The following is an 18,266-nucleotide window of genomic DNA, read 5'->3' on the forward strand; positions in this document are numbered from 1 at the left end:
ATCCACATGCTCTCACATAAAACTCGGTACAAATGAAATTCACTTCGATCGTTACTTAGGATTCTTAAGCTGAAATATCTAATCGGATATGTAAATGTGAAGACATGTGCCCATAAATTTGCAGAGTTACAGATGTACACAGTCCAAAGGTTGTAGAGGAAAAAACTTAATTGTGAATGACGACAAATAATATTTAATCAAACTTCCCTTGAAACAAACATAATAAAGTTCTCATTAATTAATCAATAGAAGCACATGTAACAATTCCAGTAAAATCAAATATAAAACAAGAATGAATGAAAACCTTAGTAAAAAGCATACAAAGAAAAGAAAAAGTACATCCAAAACCATGAAATTATTCTGGTCGGTTTCCAAGCGCCAGGAGGCATGATGATCAGACATGCATCACCATAGTCTCGATTTCGTTGCATGAGGGTTGCTAGTTGATAAGACGACAATTCTTTCTGATCTCCCCATTAGCGCTGGTCTTCACCCCGATGCCGCCCATCTTCCTCATGGCTTTCTTGAACTTTGCCTCCCACAAATAAGGCTTCAAATTTTGTTTCACCAAATACTTTGTCTTGGACGACTCAAGTGCGGCGTCTGATGTAAACAACACTTCATGGTTGAGAACGTTCTTGTAGTAACGATTGTCCAGGGTATTAGGGGTATAGATATCTTGATCCACCGTAGAGCTACCGCTCTTGCACTTCATTGTCACTGATTTGGCATACCTAGAGTTCATGGCCTTTGGGTCTGAGGCGTTGCGCGGGAGACGGTCACCGAAGGACGAGCAGTGGGAGATTCCAACAGTGTGCGCACCAGATAGGGTGACCATCTCGTCAAGGCTGAGCCCCTTGGCTGCAAACATAGCCTCGAGCAACGTGACATCGGCGAAAGGAGGGGGTAGGTTGAAGAGGGTCTCGTTCGCAGAAGAGATGCGTCCATCGTAGCGGCCAGCCGGCATTTCAAAGTATACCTTCTTATTACTAAGGAAGTAGGTGGCGTCACGTCCAGCATAGGCCACAATGTCCGCGCAAGAGACGACACCCTTGCACTTGGCCTCGAGCTTAGTCTTGATCTTGTCGATTACTTCGAACCCGCGAAGGCTGCCTATGTTAGGGAGGCCGAACTTCTCCGTCTGTTCATTGGCCTGGGTCTTGTCAAGGAGAACCGATGCATCGCAACCCTGAAACGAGGATATATGAATTCATCGTGTCAAATAGTAAACATCTACGCTAGCTACATTCAGAAATGTTACCTAGATTAGAAGTGATAGATGGTGTGAGTATTTATGTACCTGGACAAAGCAGTCGTGGAAGAAGAGACGGATGAGTCCGGCGCCGATGCCGCGGTTGCGTTTGATCTCCGCCTGCACAACATCTCTCACGATCTTTTCTGCTCCTTTGCAAGTCTTGTAGTAGTAAGCGTAGCTGAGTGCCGGGGCAGCAGGAGGAGTGCTCTTTGCGGGTGCTGACGACGGATAGGGATATCCATAGCTCGCTTGGCATGTGTGGGCCACGCAACCAAGCAACGCTAGCAGCAAAGCCAATGTGGCAAGCTTGTCACTAGCCATGATTCTTATGTTGCTCTGAAAGACTACTACTGAAACCAGCCCAAGAGACGGTTGGAGGGAACCGATCGAAGTTGGGTGAAGAAAACTTAGTGTGTTGCATGCCTACTTATAGGCCTAAGCTGACCTTCAGAACATGCACGGCTTGGTTCATCCGAAAATAAAAATTCTTTGTTGGTGGGTTGTATGTAGTTTGTTTGAGTCAAGCTGGAACATGGAGAGCACAATCTCACACACAACTCATTGGAGAAAAGAAAAGTCTCACATACAAGCTCAAATGATTGGCATTGGCCTTTACGCTATGTGGTTCTTCTAGTTGCTAGCCCGTGCATTTGATGACTAGGTGTCTTATAATTTCTTTCTATCTAACAAACATAGTCGGATGAGAAAAACATTGTGAAAATAGTATTCCAAAAGTTATGTGGAAACAAGTGGTACAAACAGCTAAGATGGAACTATAGGACATAATAATACAGAAGTATTTTCTTGAAACAAAACCGTAGCTGGATCCTAGAAAACGTTAGCAGCATAACTTGGTTGCGTAAATTGATTCATCCTTAGGCAGTATTACAATTAGCGCACTGTTGAAACGAAAGCATCACTTGGCCCAAATCAGAGAAGAGGAAAACACAGCACATTAACTGAGGCTGCTGCGTCCCTGGAATTACTGGTCTTTGTCTCCATCCAGCAAATCTCCTGAATTAGTCTGACCAAAGTACCCACAACCAGCTACGGCCACCAACCCGGTTAAGGCAGGATAATCATTGTGTGTCCACTGTCAGCTCAAACAACTCGAACCAAATTCTATGTCCAGCTGGCTAGTTAAATGAAGAGGAGTCGTTGGAGACCTATAAGGCATGAACCAGCCGAGGAGTGGGCCTTTTTTTTAGCTAGTGGATGTAAACAGGGTATTCTACAGTTTAAGTGGAAGCTCGTCCGAAGTAAGGAGAAAAAAAAAGCAAAATAAAATCAAAGATTTGAGAATTAAGAATAAAAAAAAGGTAAGTGGAAAGGAACTGATAATACGCTCTAGATCATCGACAAACAACACGCACGACATCAGAACTACAGAACATTGATCTTTTCCAACATGGTTACTGTTTAGCATCACAGGCATACATACACATACACCCCTCTCCTATACCCCATTCCTGCAAAACAGGGAAGTCTTTACCAAGTCTCCCTCCCTCCATCCTTGCTCTCATGCATGTTCACCACACGGGACAACAATACATGCATGTTGCAGCACCATAATCTGTGGTAAACCTATCATTCACTTGTGTCAGATAGCGCATTCAGAACATCCTACGAGAGAGCAAAACTTACCACTAACAAAACTACAACTTAGGCCATCTCCAACGAGCCACCACATTTCGAACACGAATCGATCAGTTTTGGTCCGTATACGGTGGCACAAAGACAAGGTTGAGGTCTCAGTCCGTTTGCGGAAGCGAGCGGCCCCAACAACTTTGAACCACAAAAAAAGTGTAGGAAAAGAAAAAATTACAATAATTATGGGCCCAAAAGGACGCGTTCTACAACTAGAAAAAAGAAAAAAAAAACATGTAAATAATGCCGTCGGGTTCTGGTACTACTCACCGGTGGTTTCTATTCCTCCTCGCAGAGGTAAATTAAGACCTGTGGCGGCGGCCACGTGTTACCCGCCGGAGGAGGAGGTGGTAGCTGCTCACCTGCTAGAGGTGGCGGCGCTAGTGCGGCCTCCGCAAACTGGCGGGCGGTCTCGACCTCCACATACACACGCTGCTTCGAGCGCGGCACGAGAGGCGGACGCGGTGGCCTATGAGTGGGCGCACGAAAGAAGCGGCGGCCGCCATTGCCATGCCATCGGAGTGAGACCCGCTGGCCTCATGGTCGTTGCGGCTAGGCTGGAACTAGCCACCGCCCTTTGCCATGTCCTCGAGCTAGGGTCTGGGAAATGGGAGCTAGGGTTTCGGTCGGTGGAAGTTTCGGGAGTAGGGATTGGGAGTGTCCCTCAATAACAATGGATCTTCATTTAAGAAGACTGCATGCGTTCGGGTCAACTGCATGGACCCGCGTCTCCTCACCTCCCTAACAACTGATGAGCGGGTCCAACACAATTTAGCATGGACACGCGAGGACGCGCACGTTGTCCCCAGCTAGCGCAAAACCAGCCCAAAGTTAGGCCAGGAATACGGGCCAAACAGACAAAACCAAGAAAATGCGATCTACCGGTGGGCCTCGTTTTTAGGCCATTGTGTTTGCTTGCAGTGGCCCGTTGTAGGTGGCCTTACAAGGCGAATTCCCTGGCTCACGATCGACCGCGCAGGTGGTCTATTTTTCGCGCGCGACGCGCTGGTGCTTCATCTGTGCATTAATTGCGTTGACCGGACAGCCGTAATCCCCACACCAGTCCGCTTTTGCTTTCGCGCGACAAATCACGCCAGCTGCAGTCCTGCGCGTATTGGATTCTCTACGAGTCTACGTGTTGCTTCTGCGTGCTGCTGCCAAGCCCAGACTAGCAGTAGCACTGCTAGCCATTTGGTTGTATTATTTGCATTAAACGATAAGATTAGCTAATTCGGGAGTGAGCACTAATTGCATGCATGTGAGAGATTACCACTCCATTCTACATAATCTTCACATTTCAATTAATTTTTATCAATTCCCTTTCTTCAATTCTTTTTTTAACAATTCTATATTTTGCTTGTTTGTGTCGATAACCTTTCACATTTTCCATTGGTAAATAACGGGTGGGTGGGTTCATAAATTTGCGAGCTAAAATGTTTTCTAAACTATTCTAAATGAAATTAACTTTTCGGGTTGCACATTTACCATTGCAAAATAACGAACAAATGGGTTGATAAATTGCGAGCTAAAAATGTTCTCAAAATATTCTAATTGAAATTAGTATTTCAGTCGATAACTTTTCACATTTATCGTTGATAAATAACTGGTGGAGGTGTTGATAAATTTGGGAGCTAAAAATATCCCAAAAATATTCCAAATATAAATTAGCTTTTCATGTCGATATTTTTCATATTTACCGTTGATAAATAATGAGGCAGCGGGTTGATAGCTTGTGGACTAAAAAAATCGCTAAAATATTTGTAAATTAAATTAGAGAGGGTTGCTAACTTTTAGCCCGAAAAAAAAGTTATTAAAACATACTAACATGGGTGCTAGTTTTGAAAATCTCATCGAGATGAGTTCATTAGTGATTTTTTTTCACATCTATCGTTGATAAATAACTGACAAAGGGGTTGATGAATTTGAGAGCTAAACATGTTCCCAAAATATTGTAAATAAAACTAGTTTTTTCGGGTCGATAATTTTTTACATCTACCATTGATAAATGATGGACATAGCGGTTGATAAATTGTAAGCTAAAAATGTTTTCATAATATTCTAAATTAAATTAAATTAAATTTTCGGGTCGATAACTTTTTACATTTACCGTTGATAAATAACGGAAGGAGGGGTTGATAAATTATGAGCTAAAATGTTTGTGAAATTATTGTAAATAAAATTATTTTTTTGGATTGATAACTATGCATATTTACCATTGCTAAATAATCGAATGGAGTGATCGAAATGGTGGCCTCGCGGTTCAATGAATGAACCGTTCATTTGGTTTGTTTTCTGGTTTTCTAGTTTAGAACGTGTGGTTATAGCTGTATTAAAAAAAAAAGAGTGAGGCATGAGGTTATAGATGGTGATATTTCAAAAAAAAAAAATAGCTGTATTGATCGATTATAGTACAAAAGCATCCAAGCCTCCCTACAAACACGTAGCTCGCGTAGCTCAGTTGGTCATCTGCTCTTGAGCAAACTCGTGCGAGGCATGAGGTCGCGTGTTCGACCCCTCCTAGGCGCAATATTTTTCCAACCCTCGCGTATATCCGGAAAGGGAAAGGAGGGAAGGGATCGCGATTTCCATTTTCGGAAAGTGATCGCTCCGATCGAAGCCAGCGGTCAACCGCCAACTAGGGTCTCCCCCTCCTAGGCGCAATATTTTTCCAACCCTCGCGTATATAGGGAAAGGAGGGAAGGGATCGCGATTTCCATTTTCGGAAAGTGATCGCTCCGATCGAAGCCAGCGGTCAACCGCCAACTAGGGTCTCCCCTTACAAGGGCAGCTATCATGGGCAGCTCCTTGATACTTATCTTCTTATTTTCACTGGCTCCACCGTTCCTCCCGAATGCGTCGCTGGTCAGCCGCTCCTTCATTTAATAACATCTGGCCTCTTCATCGCACTCATGGAGTATGTTGAAACCTTCTCTATTCAGAGGCCCTTCCAGCAAAAGCAATATCTTTCTGAACCGTGAAAAGACCACGGACTTTGATGAAGGGGGTCTTCCTTCTACGGACACTTCAGTATCTCCAGCAGGGCTTGCACCTTGGCAGACAGAGGTTTATCAGAGCCAAGGTTGTCTGTGTTAGATGTATATATCTGTATATTATAGTTTCCCCATATGTTAGGGGGTTTTCTGCATATGTGCACCTGTACATGTACTATATATTGTGGCCTTTGGCCCCCTGGTAATACAACAAGCATATTACCCTAACATGGTATCAGAACAAAAATCGATTCTCTAATTTCCCCGGTCGAGGCTTGCTTGTTCGTCTCCGTCGTCGCCCGTCCGTCCTCACCTGCTCGATCTGGGAGACCTGCTCCCGATCTCCATCGCCAGGCTCCGTTCGTCGCCATCCCTGGCCCGCTCGGCCCCTGCTTCCTGCTCCCTATCGTGAGGCTCCGCGAGGCTCCGCCTGTCCCGGCCGCTCCCCGACGCCCCGCTCCCTCCGTTCCAGGCCGCCGCTCCGATCCGATCTGAGCCGACACCCGCTCCCGATCCCATCGCCAGACCCCATCGAGCCGCTCCCCGATGCCCGCTCCCTCCGTTCCAGGCCGCCGCTCCGATCCAATCTGAGCCGGCCCCGCTCCAAATCGCCCGCGCCGCCACTTCGGTTCCAGGCCGCTCGCTCTACCCGACTTCGGCCCGACGATCTCCTGGCCCGACGCTGATCTCTCCCCCGGCCCCGCTTCAAATCGCCCCGCGCCGGATTCTCCTGGTTCCCTCCTTGTCCCGTTGACTTCGGTCTGAAAAAAAGGAAAAAAAAAAGCAAAAGAAAAAAAAAGAGCTATGTCTTCTTCGGGCTATGTCGCGATCCCTCGCTGCCCGGTGATCTTTGATGGCGCGAATTACCCTGATTTCGCTGCCTTCATGCGTGTCCACATGCGCGGTCTTCGTCTTTGGGGTGTGCTTTCTGGCGAGGTCTCCTGTCCGCCGCGCCCTGTTCCTCCTATGGTGCCTGTTGCACCGCCCGCTGTTGCCCTTGCCCCCGATGCTACTCGGGCGGATAAGGATGCGGCCAAGAGTATTGATGACACTGCTCGGCTGATTATGACCGGAAGGTCCAGGACCACTCTACTTGCCGTTGCAACTTACCGGCTGGATGCGGTGAGTACACTCGGTGGATTGATGAGGATGCTCGTGCTGCTGCTGTTCTCACCTCCAGTGTTCTGCCTCAGTATGCTGCTGAGTTTATGGGTCTTCCCACCGCTGCTGCTCAGTGGGCTTTTCTTCGTCAGCGCTATCAGCCGTCTGGGGATGCTCTCTACCTATCTGTGGTCCGCCAGGAGCATGCTCTTCAGTAGGGTGATTCTACTATTGATGAGTTCTACACTCAGAGTGCTGCTATTTGGCGTCAGCTTGATTCTCTCCGTACAGCTGTGTGTGCCACCTGTCCTGTTTGTCGACCGTGCGCACGGATCTGGAGTTTCAGCGTGTTTTTGAGTTCTTGTCGCGGCTCCGTAAGGAGTTTGAGCCGCGTCGGGCCCAGCTGCTTGCCCGTGGTCGTGTTCCGCTCTCTGAGGTACTTGCTGAGCTTCGTACTGAGGAGACTCGTCTTCGTGGTGCTGGTCTTCTTGAGGTTCCCTCTGTTCTTGCTGCTCGTGGCCCTCCTGTGCCGTCTGCTCGTGGACCTCCTATGCCGCCGACTTCCTTGCGGCCTCCGGCACAGCCGATACTTCCTACTCCTCCATTCCAGGGTCAGCGTCAGCCCCAGCAGCCTCGTGGTTCGACGTCACCTCCTTGCACCTACTGTGGCAGGCCTGGCCACACTATCTCTACTTGCTGGCAGAGGGATCCCAGCTTACGCCCGCCGCATCTTACTCGTCGTCAGGCTGGTTCTTCAGGATCTTCTTCTGTTGCGCTATCTGATCAGGACATTATCCGTGGTCTTCGTGGTCTGCTCGCTGGTACAGGCTCTTCCTCGACGAATGCCGCTGGTTACGTGCACAGCTCTTACGGCACCGCGCGACCACCACCTTCCACACGATCAGTACGTCATCCCGTGGTATCACGGATTACGGAGCTTCTTTTCATATGACCTCTGCGTCTTCTACTCTTTCTGCTCTTCGCTCTCTTGTTTCGCATGTTCGTGTTATCACGGCCGATGGTACCTCTCACCCTGTTTCCAGTCGAGGCATCCTTTCTACTACCTCTTTCTCTGTTCCTGATGTTTTTCATGTTCCTAGTCTTAAGATGAACCTGTTTTCCGCTAGTCAGCTTACTGATTCTGGTTGTCGCGTCATCCTTGACGCTGATTCTTGTGCTGTTCAGGACCACCGTACACAGGCCCTGGTTGGAGCTGGCCCTCGCAGCCTTGAGTCCCCGGGGCTCTGGGAGTTAGACTGGCTTCGCGTTCCTTCTACTGCCACTTCATCTGTCAGTTCTCCTGCGGTTGCTGCTTCTGTCACTGGATCGTTTCAGCAGTGGCATCATCAGCTGGGTCACCTCTGTGGCTCCCATTTATCGTCATTAGTTCGTCGTGGTCTTCTGGGGTCTGTCTCAGGAGATGTGTCTTTGCATTCGTGTCAGGGTTGTAGGCTAGGCAAACAGATTCAGCTTCCCTATCCTACTAGTGCATCTGTATCTCAGCGACCTTTTGATTACAGTGACCTTTTGATTTAGTTCATTCGGATGTTTGGGGTCCGTCTCCCTTTCCTTCGAAAGGGGGTCATCGATACTATATTTTGTTTATTGATGATTTTTCGCGATACACCTAGTTGTTTCTTATGCACTCTCGCAGTGAGGTGCTTTCTATTTATCAGCGTTTTGCAGCCATGGTTCGTACTCAGTATTCCACGCCTATTCGTGTGTTTCGTGCTGACTCTGCAGGAGAGTATATCTCCCAGCACCTGCGTGGTGTTCTTGCTGAGCAGGGCACCCTTGCCCAGTTCTCGTGTCCCGGCGCCCATGCTCAAAATGGTGTCGCCGAGCGTAAGCATCGTCATATTCTTGAGACTACCCGTGCTATGATGATTGCTTCCTCTCTTCCGCCGCATTTCTGGGCTGAGGCTGTTGACAAGGTATTAACTTATCAATGCCTACGGATTGTAGACTAGGGTTTAGTTGGATGTAGAAGGCAAGTAGATCTCGAAGGTTTCAGCCGAAAAGTACTCGACGAATATGAAACTAGGGTTGTGTTGACAGTAAATTCGATCCTTTCTTTGTCCCTCGACTCCCCCTTATATAGGAGGTGGAGCCGAGGGTTTCGTAATACACAAGTTTACAGAGTCCGGGAGGGTTTCTAACCCGTCCCGCAAGATTACAAGTATCCTTTCCTAATATAATTCTAGCTTTCCTTAACAGTATCTTGGGCTTCCGAATCTTCTTATCCTTCGGGTCGTGGGCCTTCAGTAAACCCCGGGTACCATCTTCGGCAGGCCCATTGGGGATGCCTATGTCAGTAGCCCCCGAGATTTTACTTGAATCGTAGAGTCAGGGAAAATCTCCAACTTTATATTCGTTCAATACATCTGCCGAATTTTATCACATATCTTTTAAATATGTAATTCTATATTGTACAGGGATAATGGTAGTTGGGGCTAGTTCATCTGACGGATCAGGTACTAGTTAACTGCTCTAGTGGCAATCCGCAAAAACCTACTTCAAGATCACGTCCCTGGACATGATCTCGGGATACTGGTGTAAACTTCGACAGGTGCCGCTTAAGGTCTTACCATTCAGTCGAGTCCCAGTCATATTTTATCGGGTACCTAACGCGTCCGTTAGGATTTTTCTTCGTATCTGTTGATACGGAAAAAAGTAGCAAACCGACGTCAGAGACGGCGCTACGCCACTCAGAATGGATCTGGGGTCTTACCTTCGCAATGTTCTGCGGCATTCAGAGATTATTCGCTACTTTGGCGCTCTGAGAATATATTGTCGAGTGCTTTTTCGGCTGCTGGAATAGCACATTTTGTCGAGTCAATGTATGACTTATTTTGTCTTCCCGGTGGGAGTATATGTCGAGTTATTTGTATAACTCGAAATATGCTCACTTCTTCTTTTTTCTTCTTTCTTTCTCTTTCTCTTTTTTTTTATAACTTCATCGGGTACGCGAGCAGCGTTCCCGATGGGAGTAGCCCCCGAGGATACAGCCAAGGACTTGTACTTGGTTGTAGGCTCAACACTTTATTGCCTCATGTCAATATATTTTCAATCCGTCTCGAACTTTTTATATTTATCGGGTGCGCGACCAGCGCTCCCGATGGGAGTAGCCCCCGAGGCTATGAACAAATGCTTGGATTTGGTCATAGGCTCTCGATATTTCTATTTTGTCATACTCGAATTTTTCTTTTTTTCTAAAGTAGCCCCCGAGCATTTGGGCAAAAACTTGTGTTTGTTCAAAAGCTCCCAAAACAATCTTCTGTTGTCGCCATTCTTTCAAACTGTCGTATCCGAGATTTTCTCTTACCAAGGTGACATCATTGCTGACGATAACCACGATTACGATATCGGGAAAACGCGAGAACCTCTCTCTCTGGCTTGTGGGCCCAAATTTCGCACCAATTTGACACGTCGCGCAAGTGGGGGACACACGTCCTCCGCTTTTCCTGGCGCACGCATCAGAATCGCTGCACTTTCTCGTCTATATGAAATTACCGTTTACCCCTTGTCCACGTGTACACCATCTGTCCCGCAATCTTTCAATCCAACGGCGTGACGGTTCACCGCACCTCTATATAAGGGCGTCGTCTTCCTCCTCTAGTCCTTTCGCTCGCGCCGCTCCTCTGCTCTCCTCTGCCAAAATTCTCCCTTGCGCCTCAAAGCTCTTGAGCTCAACCATACTCGCACCTTACTCCGGTGCCATTGTTGATGCCTCCGCGCAGACTCACTAGGCACAGCACGCCTGAATCGAAGATGGCAACCGAAGATCTGGGGAACACGGAGTGGGAGAGATCCAAAATCTCCCCTCAAGACATCAACCTGCTGAAGAAACTGGGGATCAGCAAGAAGAAGGACGCGCTTCGCTTCCCCAGCGAAGAAAGTTATCCAACCCCTCCAATGGAGTACCGGGTTAGTTTTGTCGACCACCTCATCCGTGGTCTTTCTGCCCCCATCCATAATTTCTTACGGGGGTTGCTTTTCATGTACGGACTGCAACTTCACCACCTTACCCCTAATTCCATCCTCCATATCTCAATCTTCATCACGCTTTGCGAAGCTTTCCTTGGAGTCCAGCCTAACTGGGCTCTATGCAAACGCATTTTCTTATGTCGCCGTAATGGCTATGCCAATGTTTCTTATAACATTGGTGGCGTTGTTATCTGCGTCCGCCCCGACGTTGAGTACTTTGATGTCAAATTCCCCGACTCAGTACAAGGGTGGCGCAAAAAATGGTTGTACATTCATGAGGAGACTCATGGCTCTGTTGAAGACAACATCCCTCCTTTTGATGGTACCGAGAAAATTTGTCGCCGTCGTTCCTGGGACGCAGAGGCTACCGACGAAGAAAAAGCGGCGACAGAAGCCTTGATGATGCGCATCCATCAGCTCCAAAACACCCGAGGTCAAGAATTATCGGGTGTCCAAATCACGGCGTATTTCCTTAGGATCAGGGTGCAGCCTCTGCAAGCCCGCAAAAATCCCCTTTGGATGTATGCTGGCAATGAAGATGTAGATCACTTGTCGACAGATTTATCGGTCAAGGACTTAGAGAAACTTGTCCGAAAAATCTCGTCACTAAACAAGAAAGACACCGTTCCTTCAACTTGCCGCGTGACGCCATACAACACCACCAACGCACTCCCTCAGGTGATATATTTTTGTCATATGTTTACTCATGGACTCCTTCTTTTTCTTCTTTGGTACTGTCAGTTCTTGGATTGCTATTACTGATATGAATCTATGTCGATATATTTCTATTTTGTGCAGAACCATGACACTTCATCACCTCTTCCTCCCCTTCCGGAAGGTGGAGATGTCGAAGAACGGGCCGTTGTCACCGACGACAACCAAGGTACTTCTCTCCTTGAGAGTGAAGTCGCGGGTTCTCGAAAATCCGCGGCATCCTCTGAAAAAGAGATTGAAACTGAGGCCACCGCATCAACACGCTCTTCTCTCCCAGCTGCTTCCCCGAAGAACAAAAGGAAAAGGGACGACGTTGTTGATTCTGGTACCTCCGAAGCCGGTGCTGCACGTGCCAAAGAGCCTGCACCCGATGCTGGAAAGAGAGCCTTTGACCCTTACGAGGCTGCTCTTATCAGCTCGTAAGTTTTTGATGCACTATACTTGTTTGTTTTTGATGATGCTTTCTTTTGTTTCTTATCTTGTCGCTTTATTTTTGTAGTGGCGACGAAGATGAGGATACACCTATTGACGCGACTGGTCGAACGAGTACGTCACGTACTTTAGTTGTTTCTGAAACTCGACCCAATGGGGACGAAACTTCGCCTCCCCAACAAAACATCGAACAGCCACCACCAGTTGAGAGCCCCCGAGCTTCTTCTCCAAAGAGAGCGAGGGTCGAGCCATCCAAGGAACCTATCCAATTCCCTGGTAGCTCTTCGACACCTTCATTGGATGATGTAAGTTCCAAGCCTTTTAATGTTTCCATCTCCCCTTTATTTTTTGCTAAGTGTTGTCAAATTTATACTGGCTATATTGACTTCCTTTCTCCCTTGGCCGTCTCTTCAGCCTTTAATGAAGGAATTTATTCGTCTCGGTACTCAATTTGTCGGGTACCGTGACCATACCAAAAAGCTGGAAGGTATTACTTTTATTCTCCTCTGTTGCATGTGCACCATTATTTTTTGTCATGATATTTGACTGTCGTTCATTTTGCCAGGAGATCTTGCGGAGGCCAACAAGCGTGCTGACGCTCTTGCTACTAAGTTAGAGCAAAGCGAGAAGGCTCGCGAGAAAGCTGAAGAGGATGCCAAGAAGGCTAAGGAGGATGCCGCCACTGTCGGAGAACTCCGAAAAAGACTTCACGACGCAGAAACCTCTCTGAGTGAGAACATAACTCAACAATCTGCTCGTGAACAAGAAATCCTTACTCGCTTGGAATCACAATGTCGACGTTTTGTTAGTAAGTGCTCGAATCCTTGTTGTTTCCCTGTGTCGTTTTTGTTCCCTTTTGCCTTTGACCAACTCTTTTTCACTTTATTCAGGGAGAACCGGTCAAGAATATGAGCTGGAAGGTCCCGAAGGTGACCAGCTCCTTGACACGCTTTCTCTTCTTGAGATACATGCTGATGAGGCCCGCGATGGCCTTACTGAAGCAAAGATTGGCCTGTCGCAGCTTTTTCCATACTTTTTCAAGAAGAAGGAAGTGCCTACGATTTTTGTCGCTCTCGCCAAGTGCTTCAGCTCTCAAGAAAACCTTGGACTCCAACTTCGCCAAGAGGGGTTGAAAGTTGGCATTGAAGGTACAATTGCTTTGGTTGCGACAGCTTGACAAGACGTCGGCCCAGGGCAAAAGTTGGCGATACGGAGGAAATGGAGACGAAGAAGTGGCAGGCACTGATTAAGGCTGCCAAGCCCAACTCAAAGAAGATCCTTGCCTATCTTGGATATCACCCAGCTCCTGCCCCCAGTTCTTCGAAGCCGGAGGTCAAGTAGACCGCCTTGCCTTCTCTTTTAGTTTTCTCTCTTTTGGCACTGTCGCCGTAGTAATTGTAGCGACAACTGCTTCAGTAGTTCGTTAGGAATCCTTCTTTTCTAATAGCCATGTATATACTTTGAGAATCAATGGAAATCTATCCTTGCTTGATGATTGATGTCAAAAATTTTGTTTTCAGTTGATTTTTGACAACTATACTTCAACTCCTCGTCCTTCCGAAGTTTTTCGTGCTTCATCCCTCTTGAAGAAAACACCTATTGCTGCCGAACTTGTTGAAGATTCGTCGAATAAAGGTTCAGCACAAGATTTGGAGGAACTTCGCCAAGAACTCCAATCCACGAAGAAGCAATCACTTGTGATAATGGAACAATCTCGAAAATCTTCCGAGAGAGAAAAAATTGCACTTCAACAGGCTCAAGATGCCATAGCTGAAAAGGAAACTGCGGTTGCTGAGGCTGCTGCAGCTTCTGCTCGAGAAAATTTCATGCTTCAGTTGCTGACAGATGCTAGTTTGGATATGACAGGTGTGCTTCAATAACGTAGTCGTTTTTTTTTCCTCTTGCTTGTCTCCTCTTTTTCTGCTGACTCTTTTAAAATAGGTTCTTTCTTGGACGCTGCTGCCGAAGATGAGCGTGTTGAAGCTCGATCCAATGCGCTTCTCAAACTTGCACGGGAACATGGTTCTAATTTTTGGGACACACCTGAACGTACCCGCCAGATCGTCAGATTTCAAGATCGTGCGCTTCAGGTCCGCGAATTTCTCGACTTCTGTACGAGGACCTTGTCTCTGGTCTACGGCACCATGTTTCCACGTAATAAAATGCCAGAAACCCTTCCTACGCTGATGGAAAAATTTCGGGATGCTCCTCGAATCCATGGCTTTGTGCGAGCCCAATTAGCTGCTGGCGCAAGGTTTGCTATGATCATGATAAAAATCTGCTGCCCGAAGTTAGACATGGGTCAAATTGTTCTGAAGTGCCTGGCTAAGATGGCGAAAAGGAAGAGGAACTTCGGTAAGTATGACGACGTTGTAACTCCTGTTGCTGAGGACATGATGGATGAACTTTTTCGGATGGACGCCGAATTCTTCGTGAAGGGCAGTTATGCGGAACATAGCACTCGTGCTGTAAATAATGAACGGTTGACCATAGATAATATACTGGGCAACAATTGAAAATTTACTTCTTGTATCCTGTATGTTGTAAACATAATCTATATTGTAAAGTTACTAAATTCGTTGTTTTTTCATTGCCAAGCCCCTGGTCGTCATGTTGGCGATGTTTTCTTTTTATAATGCGAGGTTGACCCAAAGCAAAATAAATTATATTGAGTACTATTTTTGCAGGTGTTAGCCCCCGAGCTTTATGTCGATAACTATTTTGCACCACTGTTTTTATTTTTGTGAGGTGCTTTGGACTAAGGCGAGATATTTTGCAAGTTGTATTCGTCGACATTGTATATATATATATTGTATCTTCTGGGCATAAACCCCCGAGCCTGTCGAAAAGATATATAATTCCACTATCTTTATTATATTGCAGCACCGCGAGCCCGCCTCATTAAAAACCTTTTCCGGCCCCACTCGGTGCCCCGAAAAAGGAAAAGAGTGCGTCTGAAAACTCGCGGGCATTTCAGTACATTGTAGTTTTACAAGGAGAGCTATATTTCGGCACTAAGCATAGAAACGCCTTAGCTGCGCCACGTTCCAGGGGTTTTTCTCGGGAACCCCTGTCTTCTTATCTTTGATCATGTATGCTCCTCCTTCGATTACTTCTGTGACGACGTAAGGGCCAAGCCACGACGACTTGAGTTTTTCAGTACGATCTTGATTTAGTCGCAGAACTAAGTCTCCAACCTGAAAGGACCTTGGTCGCAAACGTCGACTGTGGTAATTTTTCAGGTCTTGCTGATATTTAGTGACCCTTGATAATACTTCGTCTCGAGCTTCGTCGAGTGCGTCGACGTCGTCTTCCAATGCTCTCTTGGAAGCTTCTTCATTGTATTCTGTGACTCTCGGAGAGTCGTGCTCTATTTCTATCGGCAATACTGCCTCTGCTCCATGGACCAGAAAAAACGGAGTCTCCTGTGTCGCTATATTTGGTGTTGTTTGGATGCTCCATAGCACACTCGGCAGCTCCTCTGGCCAAGTATGTCGAGCTTTTTCCAGTGGACCTAACAAACGCTTCTTAATACCATTGCAGATGATACCATTGGCTTTCTCGACTTGGCCGTTGGTTTGAGGATGCGCGACTGACGCAAAGTGCAATTTGATGCCCACCTCTGCACAATACGCCTTGAATTCCTTGGATGTGAAGTTACTTCCATTGTCCGTGACGATGCTATGAGGCACTCCAAATCGAAAAACGATGCTCTTCACGAACTTTATTGCTGATGCTGCGTCTGGTGAGTTTATCGGCTTTGCTTCTATCCACTTGGTAAATTTGTCGACAGCGACGAGCATATACTCGTATCCTCCTGGCGAGGCCTTGTGTAACTTTCCCACCATGTCGAGGCCCCACTGAGCAAAGGGCCAAGATAAGGGTATTGGCATCAGCTCCGCTGCCGGAGAGTGAGGTTTTGCGGCAAATCTCTGGCACACATCACAAGTTCGCACTATCTCCTTCGCGTCCTCAATTGCTGTCAACCAGTACAATCCTGCTCTGAAAACCTTGGCTGCGATAGCTCGACTGCTTGCATGATGACCGCATACTCCTTCATGTACTTCCTTCAGAATTACCCTTCCTTCTTCGGGTGTGACGCATCTTTGCAACACACCCGAAATACTACGTTTGTACAGGTCTCCTTTGATCACAGTGAAGTCTTTGGAACATCTAATAACTCGCCTTGCTTCAACTGGATCGTCGGGTATTGTTTTCCTTAGGATATATGATATGTGATGTCTACGGGTGCTTCTATTCTTGTAGACAGTGTTGGGCCTCCAAGAGCAGAGGTTTGTAGAACAGCAGCAAGTTTCCCTTAAGTGGATCACCCAAGGTTTTATCGAACTCAGGGAGGAAGAGGTCAAAGATATCCCTCTCAAGCAACCCTGCGATCACAATACAAGAAGTCTCTTGTGTCCCCAACACACCTAATACACTTGTCAGATGTATAGGTGCACTAGTTCGGCGAAGAGATAGTGAAATACAAGTGGTATGAATGAATATGAGCAGTAGTAACGGCGCCAGAAAAGTGCTTGCTGGCGTGCAGTTGATGGTAGTAATATTGCAGGAAGTAAACATGCAGTAGAACAGTAAACAAGCGGTGTTTGCAGTATTGGAAACAGGGCCTAGGGATCATTCTTTCACTAGTGGACACTCTCAACATTGATCACATAAATAAATAAGTTCTCTTCCTTTGTGCTACATATACTCTTGTTTGATAATGAACACCATTCGTTGTGTAGGGCTACAAGAGCACCTCAATGCCGGAGTTAACAAGCTCCACAACATTCGGCATTCATATTTAAGTAACCTTTAGAGCATAATAGATCTTTGCAACTTAAACCGAGTACTAACATAGCATACACACTGTCACCTTTACACTATGAAGGGGGAATAAATCAAATCAATACTATCATAGTAATAATTAACTCCATAACCTACAAGAGATTATGATCATAACCTACGCCAAGTACTACACGATGCACACTGTCACCATTACACCGTGAAGGAGGAATAGACTACTTTAATAACATCACAAGAGTAGCACATAGACTAATAGTGATACAAAGCTCATCATATGGATCTCAATCATGCAAAGAAATTCATGAGATCATTGTATTGGAGTACAGAGAGAGAGATTAACCACATAGCTACCGGTACAGCCCTTAGCCTCGATGGAGAACTACTCCCTCCTCATGGGAGACAGCTGCGGTGATGAAGATGGCGGTGGTGTTGATGGAGAAGCCTTCCGGGGGCACTTCCCCGTCCCGGCGGTGTCCCCCAGATCTTGGCTTCGCGATGGCGGCGGCTCTGGAAGGTTTCTCGTACCGTGGCTTTTCCGTCACGAAGATTTAGGTCAGGGACCTTTAAATAGGCGAAGAGGCGGAGTCGGAAGGCTGACGAGGCGATGACACAACAGGGGGGCACGGCCCTGGCCGCGCCGCCCTATCATCTGGTGGCCCTGTGGCCCCCCTCTGCTGGCTCTCGGGTGTTCTGGAAGCTTCGTGGAAAAATAGGATGCTGGGCATTGATTTCGTCCGATTCCGAGAATATTTCCTTACTAGGATTTCTGAAACCAAAAACAGCAGAAAACAGCAACTGGCACTTCAACATCTCGTCAATAGGTTAGTTCCGGAAAACGCATCAAAACGATATAACGTGTGAACAAAACATGTAGGTAATGTCATAAAACTAGCATGGAACATAAGAAATTATACATACGTTTGAGACGTATCAAGCATCCCCAAGCTTAGTTCCTGCTCGCCCTCGAGTAGGTAAACGATAACAATGATAATTTCTTAAGTGACATGCTACCAACATGATCTTGATCAACATTATTGTAAAGCATATGAGATGAATGCAGCGATTCGAAGCAATGATGAAGACAATGAGTAAACAACTGAATCATATAGCAAAGACTTTTCATGAATAGTACTTTCAAGACAAGCATCAATAAGACTTGCATAACAGTTAACTCATAAGCAATAAATTCTTAGTAGAAGGCATTGAAGCAACACAAAGGATGATTAAGTTTCAGCAATTGCTTTCAACTTGTAACATGTATATCTCATGGATAGTTGTCAACATAAAGCAATATAACAAGTGCAATAAGTAAACATGTAAGAATCAATGCACAT

General features: G+C 46.5%; 1 protein-coding gene across 1 annotated transcript; it reads right to left on the minus strand.

Annotated features, from left to right (window-relative positions):
* Positions 1-215: 215 nt before the first annotated feature.
* Positions 216-1,759, minus strand: LOC127338413 (peroxidase 2-like). Its single transcript, XM_051364527.2, has 2 exons — positions 1,301-1,759; positions 216-1,189 (listed from the first exon to the last, which is right to left on the minus strand). The coding sequence occupies exons 1-2, from the start codon at positions 1,574-1,576 to the stop codon at positions 440-442; spliced, it is 1,026 nt and encodes a 341-aa protein (XP_051220487.1). The 5' UTR covers positions 1,577-1,759; the 3' UTR covers positions 216-439.
* Positions 1,760-18,266: the final 16,507 nt, after the last annotated feature.

This window comes from Lolium perenne, chromosome 3 (assembly GCF_019359855.2).
Source record: "Lolium perenne isolate Kyuss_39 chromosome 3, Kyuss_2.0, whole genome shotgun sequence".
Classification (NCBI taxonomy): domain Eukaryota; kingdom Viridiplantae; phylum Streptophyta; class Magnoliopsida; order Poales; family Poaceae; genus Lolium; species Lolium perenne.

Coding starts and splice junctions, on each gene's coding strand:
- LOC127338413 (XM_051364527.2), bottom strand. CDS start 1,576: ATGGCTAGTGACAAGCTTGCCACATTGGCTTTGCTGCTAGCGTTGCTT. Junction 1,190..1,300: donor TCCACGACTGCTTTGTCCAG/GTACATAAATAC, acceptor TCCTCGTTTCAG/GGTTGCGATGCATCGGTTCT.